Source organism: Sinocyclocheilus grahami, unplaced genomic scaffold (genome assembly GCF_001515645.1).
Source record: "Sinocyclocheilus grahami isolate Dianchi unplaced genomic scaffold, SAMN03320097.WGS_v1.1 scaffold955.1, whole genome shotgun sequence".
Classification (NCBI taxonomy): Eukaryota; Metazoa; Chordata; class Actinopteri; order Cypriniformes; family Cyprinidae; genus Sinocyclocheilus; species Sinocyclocheilus grahami.
In genome coordinates, this window is record NW_015506134.1 from 406,736 (window position 1) to 416,101 (window position 9,366).

Below are 9,366 nucleotides of genomic sequence, written 5' to 3' on the forward strand. Positions count from 1 at the left end.
GGCACTTTATCTATTTGTGTCAATAGATTTCAATTACAATACATATTTTTAAAGGCCGTTTTCTCAAAATGAGTTTGTTCTCCTACACTGAGCCATAAATCTCCACTTCAGTAGCACTTACACACACCAAACTTTACATTTTTATTCCTGTCTATATTCTGAAGGTTTCTACAGAGGGATTTGTTCATATATAATTTGCTTGATTATATACAACATTTTATTTCCCCAAAAATTTTGTTTTCTGGCTGTTCAAAGTATTTTCTGAATTATGGAGTGACAAAAAGAGACACCCCAAATTCCTTCTGTAAAAACATTTGCCTCTAAAATGTCAAATAAAATAAACAAACATTTTGAAACTGACTTCATCCAGTGTTCAGATTTTTGTACTATAAATGTATGCAAATTAGTGCATATTTCATTAAATAATGCATCATTTGCATATTTAAATATAACATTTTACAAAACTTGTAATACAAAAAATGTTTGCAATTATCAATGTAATCAATCAACTGGGTAAGTAAGGTGATAATTAGTAGTTATTTTTTTACCCTATTCACCTGCAGTGTTAAAGTTACATAAAATATAACGTGATGAGATTTTGCCTTCAGCCTAAACTGTTTGCTCTGGAACAAATAATAGATTAATGAGACCAAAGACTGCCTGCCAGATTTACCCAAAACAAATTATATCTCATGTTTAACCACTATAGAGACATCAGAGCCAGCGGCAAATTCCAGAACTGGCCGAGGTGAGGCTGCTCTCGGCAACTTCATGAGTGCTGAACAGTCGCTAACGCACTGGAGCGCACGTCTCTGAAAACGTCGAAGCAAATTTTCAAATAGACGTTATCTTTATTAACAAACCGTATATTTGAAGTCTAAACAAGTACATTCTCGCCTAAAACAAATCTTTAAACTACATTCCGTGACAAAAACAGTGTTATTTTTAAATTTGGGTGTCCTCCATGATAATAGATTTCAATTACAATACATATTTTTAAAGGCCGTTTTCTCAAAATGAGTTTGTTCTCCTACACTGAGCCATAAATCTCCACTTCAGTAGCACTTACACACACCAAACTTTACATTTTTATTCCTGTCTATATTCTGAAGGTTTCTACAGAGGGATTTGTTCATATATAATTTGCTTGATTATATACAACATTTTATTTCCCCAAAAATTTTGTTTTCTGGCTGTTCAAAGTATTTTCTGAATTATGGAGTGACAAAAAGAGACACCCCAAATTCCTTCTGTAAAAACATTTGCCTCTAAAATGTCAAATAAAATAAACAAACATTTTGAAACTGACTTCATCCAGTGTTCAGATTTTTGTACTATAAATGTATGCAAATTAGTGCATATTTCATTAAATAATGCATCATTTGCATATTTAAATATAACATTTTACAAAACTTGTAATACAAAAAATGTTTGCAATTATCAATGTAATCAATCAACTGGGTAAGTAAGGTGATAATTAGTAGTTATTTTTTTACCCTATTCACCTGCAGTGTTAAAGTTACATAAAATATAACGTGATGAGATTTTGCCTTCAGCCTAAACTGTTTGCTCTGGAACAAATAATAGATTAATGAGACCAAAGACTGCCTGCCAGATTTACCCAAAACAAATTATATCTCATGTTTAACCACTATAGAGACATCAGAGCCAGCGGCAAATTCCAGAACTGGCCGAGGTGAGGCTGCTCTCGGCAACTTCATGAGTGCTGAACAGTCGCTAACGCACTGGAGCGCACGTCTCTGAAAACGTCGAAGCAAATTTTCAAATAGACGTTATCTTTATTAACAAACCGTATATTTGAAGTCTAAACAAGTACATTCTCGCCTAAAACAAATCTTTAAACTACATTCCGTGACAAAAACAGTGTTATTTTTAAATTTGGGTGTCCTCCATGATACTCGATGTGAGAAATACTGGAAGCGGAGTGATACAAACGGTGAAAGGACGTTCCTGTGGCGATACCAGTATAATATTTCACGGTTCTCAACCAATCAGATTTGAGAACCAGAACGAACTGGTGTATAAATACATATATTGGTATTTGCATTTTTGGTTAGATACTGACTGTTTTTCACTATGCAGAGTACAAGTACAGAGCCAATGACAATAAAGTTGAATCTAATCTAATCAATATGGAAGACTTTTATGGTATTTTAAAGGGCCTTTTTTGTCTTTTTGCAGCTTGGCAGGATATTTAATTGTCCATTTTCTTTGTCTGGTGAGCAGTTCTGCAGAATTTCAAATGATGTGTTCCCCAGAAGAAAGCATGAGGGTGAGTAAAAATTTGTTTTCCCTTTTGTTTTTTTCTATACCATTTACTTTATGAAAACTCCACAACAGTCCAAGACTGTATATGCTAATATTCTGGTCAGTACTCTTCTTTTGGGACAATATCCCCCAGCATGCTGGCAGTTTTAAAATGAAATCAGGTGTTTTTTTGGCTGCTGCCCTACATAATGAAACCAACCTGGCCGATATTACACCCCTATTGTCCATCTGCTGAGTACCAGTATGAGCGGGATGGGCCCCTGGAGCTCCTCTGATTAGAGTGTGTGTCTGTCTCAACATGAGAGGGACAGGCCTCTGGAGTCCCTCTGATGAGTGTGTGTGAGGGAGTGTTTCTCAGCATGAGAGGGAACAGCCCCTGTGATGCCGTGTGTGTGTCTCAGTCTACTGTATGTGTCCTTATTCTGAAGGACAATGGGTGCTGTAATATTATAAAATATACTGGATGCTACTCAGAATTTAAAGCAGTTAAACCTGGTGACAAACATAATCATTAGCAATTTTTTACCAACCAAAAAGACGTAAAATGCAGTGCAGAATTTTTTGTTTTAATGCATAAACCAGTTCAAATAAATGGCTACTTGACTTACCAATGTTACTTGAAAGAAAAAGGGCATTTAAAGAAAGAAAGCATAAATACATAAATAAAGTTTAATATTATAAATAAATTATTCTACTCCATTTATATAAATAAAAAATAAATATACAAATTAAATATAAATAAATAAATGTAAATTATACACACACAAACTCTCTTCATATAATAAATAAATAAATGGAAATGTTTAAGTTATATGAGAATAAATCATGATTTGTAGGACATTGTTACAAAGTTACAATGTCATTTATATGAATATATTTGACTGAAGAATGCCACAACTGGCCAATCAGATACAATACTAATTGTAAAATTATATTAATTGTTAATATGGTGTATCTTGAGGATGAATTTACCATAAATAGCATAAATATAAAATTTATAGTTAAGTAGTTTGCAATAGTTTGTTTTGCATTAGTTAAATATTCTTTTTTGTATTCCGTGATTAATGCAGGTTGACAAAGCATGCGACTGCTGTGGACAAAAGCGGTTCGTTTTCAACAAAGAAAGTTAATGTGCATGTAGCAGGAAGCCGATTGTGTTCGGCACAGATCGGAAACACTGTCCTCCCACAACAGCATCCTGAGCGCTGATTTTCTGCAAAAACGGCTCTTTTTTGCTGTCTTAATGCAAAACAGACCCTTACATGAACTTTTCCTCTGCTTAATCAGAATACACAGAGACCCGCTGTAGCGACAAGATAGGGAAACATCCTCTTTAATCAATACTCTTCCTGGCTGTCAGTGATTCCTCGTACAAGAGGATGTAGCTCTAATTACAATTAATGATTGTAAGATAGTAGTGATTTGGATTTCAGCTGGAGTCCTCCTGCCCAACCCCGACTCTGTTGGCATGTTAATCAATTGGTTTATTGTGAAGAGCAATTAGGGGTTGCTGGAAGTGGTTGTAGTCATCTCACGTAGCTTGAAGAAATGGGCCAGCTGCCTCGAAGTGAAGACGATAAAGCGCCATCACCACAGATTCTAAACCTGACAGTTCCTTGTATAAAGGTGTCTTCATTTCTGTCATCTGTGTGTTATTGGACAAACAGCGGGAGCTTTACTACCTCTTTTCCTCTCTCTCTCTCTCTACTTTCTTGCTCTAAATAATTTTTATTTCATTACGAGGTTGATGGGCATGTCCTGCTGGAGGCGAGTGGGTGTATTTGGAGGCAAACGGGGTGGCAGATCAGCTAAATACCACTGCTTGATGCGCAGAGGGCTCTGCCAGATGGAAACAAGAAGTGACTTTAATTGTTTCTAAGTGCTCACAGGTGGCAATGTTTACCCACCTCGGTCTGAATAGAAACATCACGTTATACCAACCTGCGTAAATAACCAACTTAGTCTAGCATGAATTTCCCTTATGGTTGAGGCTGATCTTGATGTTTTGCCAAAATGTTTACAAGCCCTTAGTGAGGCTGGTTGACAAAGTTTTGCTGGTTAAGCTTAGTTAACCCTATAAATCCTACTGTATTATATTTGATATGCACCTTTGTAAAGCCTCTAATTATTTAAAATCTATCAGGATTTCATCTTATTTTTTGGCCATTTAAATATCAGCAAATGCACCAAATTGCATATTTTTGCTCTGAATAATTTTTTATAAACAATTTTTCTCGTTGAGTATGATCTCCATGTTCTCATACTATATAAGCCATACAAGCATGATGTATCAAATATACTCAATGAAAAACACACAGGCATTTAAAAATATATATATTTTGTCTAAAGGTTCAATAAACTTCCATTTTTTTAACGTTTTTTTTCTATCATTTCAAGTCTCTACACGGTTAAAGATGTTCACATAAAATCGCTCTCAAAAAGAACTTTGGAGAATCTTATAGCTTTGGAGATTCTTAAGATGAAATTCTGATGTCCAAATAATGACTGTTTAGCATGAAAAAAACACTAAAAATGATCAATCTAGTCATAAATGTAATTTATGATTGTACAATTGCATGATAATGTAATTTATGACAGCGTAAATGAAATCCATACAGCTTCTAAATCAGTATTCACTACAAAAGCTCCCTGCCGCAGCTCTCAAATCAAATATGGCTGTTAGACATGTCATCTGGTTTACTGATGTTACATAGTGGTGCAGACAAAATTACACAATTGAGTATCAAACAAAGGATCTTTCATCATAAAGCACAGGTAACAGGACAAAAGGTAGAACAGTGTAAACCAAAACGAGACTGGACCCTGAGCACAGGAAAAGGATGAACTAAAGTACTAACAAAACCAAGGTAAATTAATAACAGAGCTGAAACCAAAGACCTAATCATATCAGAAACCATGACAACAAATGACAAGTGGGAAAATCAAGCCAAGGCAGACAGGAACTAAAGAATACAAACTAAAAGTCCATGAAACTGAAACTAATGGTGACATGTTTAGTCACATGAACCAATGATGTTTAAAATCATGGATCTGCAACCATGTTTTATTTGAGAGAGGATGGGGAAGATTTTCTGTGAATAATGGAAATGGTTATGGAAAATACCTACATGAAGATTCTCCAGAACCTCTCCTTTGAACAGCAAAATAAAATTAAAAAACGCATATGGAACAACATGAGGGTGAGTAAATAATGACAGACTATTTGTTTTTTGAGTGGACTGTCTCTTTAAGACAGCTAATGGGAATGCAGCATCCCATTGTTCTTAGTACAGAGCTGTGCTCTGAATTAAAAGAAAGACAGAAACTGATTTTTTAATATTGCAGCCTTAAGTGAGAGTGTTTCAATCACAGACATCCCACTGGTCAGCAGCACACATCACAGAATCCTGCATGATTTGTCTGTGCGGTGTGGAAATTTTTGGCAGTATTGCAGTGATTTGTATTGAACTCAACAGAAGGTAGCAGACCTGAGCGACTATGATAACGCATGAAGATTCTCCAGAACCTCTCCTTTGAACAGCAAAATAAAATTAAAAAACGCATATGGAACAACATGAGGGTGAGTAAATAATGACAGACTATTTGTTTTTTGAGTGGACTGTCTCTTTAAGACAGCTAATGGGAATTCAGCATCCCATTGTTCTTAGTACAGAGCTGTGCTCTGAATTAAAAGAAAGACAGAAACTGATTTTTTAATATTGCAGCCTTAAGTGAGAGTGTTTCAATCACAGACATCCCACTGGTCAGCAGCACACATCACAGAATCCTGCATGATTTGTCTGTGCGGTGTGGAAAGTTTTGGCAGTATTGCAGTGATTTGTATTGAACTCAACAGAAGGTAGCAGACCTGAGCGACTATGATAACTGAGACGACCACTGATGTTCCCTTTGAGGACGCAGAAGCAGTGGATGTCAGGTTATGTTTAAGAAATATGACCGATAAGCCGATCTTAGAGAAGACGCGAGAGTTAAAAAGAGAGCGATTGAAAGGGAAAGATGAAAGAGTTTAAAGACTGTATTGATGAACACCTGTTGTGAAAAAGGAAGTATGGGTTGTCCCTTTTTAAAAAAATGGCTAATAACCTTTAGTTTACAGTACATTACAGCTTGTTAAAAGCAGAACTGAATTATTTTCTTATGATTTTGTAATACTAAGCTACAGTTGGAAGTCGATATTTTCATTCCAGGAACCATTTTGTTTAGATAAGATATTAATATTTTTGTATTTTTTTGTTATTATCTATGTTGAAAACAGTTTGAAAGTTTTTGTGGAAACGGTGACACATTTTGTTCAACATTCTTTAATGAATAAAAACTCCAAAAGAACGGCATTTATTTTAAATAAATCTTTGTCTTTACTGTCAGTTTTGATCAATTTAATAGGAAAACATATCTTTTAGAAATCACCTTTGTTTCTTTTATACTGCAATGACATTAAATGAACAGCAAATTGCAGTCGCTTAGTTTCTCTTAAGAAAACGACCCCAGTAATCTCACATGCGTCTCATTTAGAGCTTCATAAGACAATGTCACAAACTGCAGTCCGATTTGTCGACACAGATGTGTGGAAAAGAAAGAAATTAAATGTTATCTCTTTTTTTTCTGGTCTCACTTGCCTTTATTTTTTCCTATGGAATTTTAAGAGAAACATCTGCGATAAAGCTGGTTCTGTACTTAAATGCAACAATAATGATAACTCCATTAAGTGTCTTTGCCTATCAAGAGAGCAGTCTCTTGGAAAGATTTGAAGGAAGGGAATATCATTCAGGACAGAAAATTCTCACTCACTTGTTTTGGTGTTTGGAGCCCTGGAGATGTGCGTGATACTGCTCGATGGAATTCAGCACCACCTTGCAAACACTGCACGAGTAACTCCGGCGCAGGCCTGCAACACAAAGCAAAAAAATTCAGACTTGAAAGCAGAATGGAAACAAGTCCCTACTGAAACGCTCTTAAAATTGTTTTGTCCCATTTTTCGTTTTTCTTTTGAGCATTATTGATTGCTTTTTGTTTTTGAGATTGCCTTGGCTGACAAAAAGCAGAGAAATCTATATTTAATCCCTGTTGTTTTGCTTCTCTCGACATGACGAGGGTTTTGTTTGAAGACTTCATTCTCTGTGTGTCAGATGAAAATGTACCAGCTCCTAATATGGCACCTCTTTCTGCAGTCTTCATGGAATCAGAAGTATTAGCAATTATACTGTAGCTTGCTTTTGTCCTGCACTCTTAAAAATAAAGGTGCTTCAAAAGGTTCTTCAAGCGATGCCATAGAAGAACCATTTTTGGTTCCACAAAGAACCATTCAGTCAAAGGTTCTTTAAAGATCCATCTCTTTCCTAGCTTTTTATAATCTGAAGAACCTTCTTTCACCACAAAGAACCTTTTGTGAAACAGAAAGGTTCTTCAGATGTTAAAGGTTCTTTCTGGAACCATTTAGACAAAAAGGTTCTTCTATGGCACCGTGAAGCACCTTTATTTTTAAGAGTGTGATGGCCTTTTGATTGAGAAGACGCGAGAGTTAAAAAGAGAGCGATTGAAAGGGAAAGATGAAAGAGTTTAAAGACTGTATTGATGAACAACCTGTTGTGAAAAGGAAGTATGGGGTTGTCCTTTTTTAAAAAAATGGCTAATAACCTTTAGTTTACAGTACATTACAGCTTGTTAAAAGCAGAACTGAATTATTTTCTTATGATTTTGTAATACTAAGCTACAGTTGGAAGTCGATATTTTCATTCCAGGAACCATTTTGTTTAGATAAGATATTAATATTTTTGTATTTTTTTGTTATTATCTATGTTGAAAACAGTTTGAAAGTTTTTGTGGAAACGGTGACACATTTTGTTCAACATTCTTTAATGAATAAAAACTCCAAAAGAACGGCATTTATTTTAAATAAATCTTTGTCTTTACTGTCAGTTTTGATCAATTTAATAGGAAAACATATCTTTTAGAAATCACCTTTGTTTCTTTTATACTGCAATGACATTAAATGAACAGCAAATTGCAGTCGCTTAGTTTCTCTTAAGAAAACGACCCCAGTAATCTCACATGCGTCTCATTTAGAGCTTCATAAGACAATGTCACAAACTGCAGTCCGATTTGTCGACACAGATGTGTGGAAAAGAAAGAAATTAAATGTTATCTCTTTTTTTTCTGGTCTCACTTGCCTTTATTTTTTCCTATGGAATTTTAAGAGAAACATCTGCGATAAAGCTGGTTCTGTACTTAAATGCAACAATAATGATAACTCCATTAAGTGTCTTTGCCTATCAAGAGAGCAGTCTCTTGGAAAGATTTGAAGGAAGGGAATATCATTCAGGACAGAAAATTCTCACTCACTTGTTTTGGTGTTTGGAGCCCTGGAGATGTGCGTGATACTGCTCGATGGAATTCAGCACCACCTTGCAAACACTGCACGAGTAACTCCGGCGCAGGCCTGCAACACAAAGCAAAAAAATTCAGACTTGAAAGCAGAATGGAAACAAGTCCCTACTGAAACGCTCTTAAAATTGTTTTGTCCCATTTTTCGTTTTTCTTTTGAGCATTATTGATTGCTTTTTGTTTTTGAGATTGCCTTGGCTGACAAAAAGCAGAGAAATCTATATTTAATCCCTGTTGTTTTGCTTCTCTCGACATGACGAGGGTTTTGTTTGAAGACTTCATTCTCTGTGTGTCAGATGAAAATGTACCAGCTCCTAATATGGCACCTCTTTCTGCAGTCTTCATGGAATCAGAAGTATTAGCAATTATACTGTAGCTTGCTTTTGTCCTGCACTCTTAAAAATAAAGGTGCTTCAAAAGGTTCTTCAAGCGATGCCATAGAAGAACCATTTTTGGTTCCACAAAGAACCATTCAGTCAAAGGTTCTTTAAAGATCCATCTCTTTCCTAGCTTTTTATAATCTGAAGAACCTTCTTTCACCACAAAGAACCTTTTGTGAAACAGAAAGGTTCTTCAGATGTTAAAGGTTCTTTCTGGAACCATTTAGACAAAAAGGTTCTTCTATGGCACCGTGAAGCACCTTTATTTTTAAGAGTGTGATGGCCTTTTGATTGG

The 9,366-nt window shown here is 35.4% G+C and overlaps 1 protein-coding gene across 1 annotated transcript in view; it reads right to left on the reverse strand.

Moving 5' to 3' along the window:
- Positions 1–8,645: 8,645 nt before the first annotated feature.
- Positions 8,646–9,366, reverse strand: part of LOC107564682 (zinc finger matrin-type protein 4) — a 71,993-nt gene continuing 71,272 nt past the window's right edge. The window contains exon 6 of the mRNA XM_016249816.1: positions 8,646–8,746. Coding sequence (XP_016105302.1) covers positions 8,646–8,746 — 101 coding nt within the window. The remainder of the gene's footprint in view (positions 8,747–9,366) is intronic.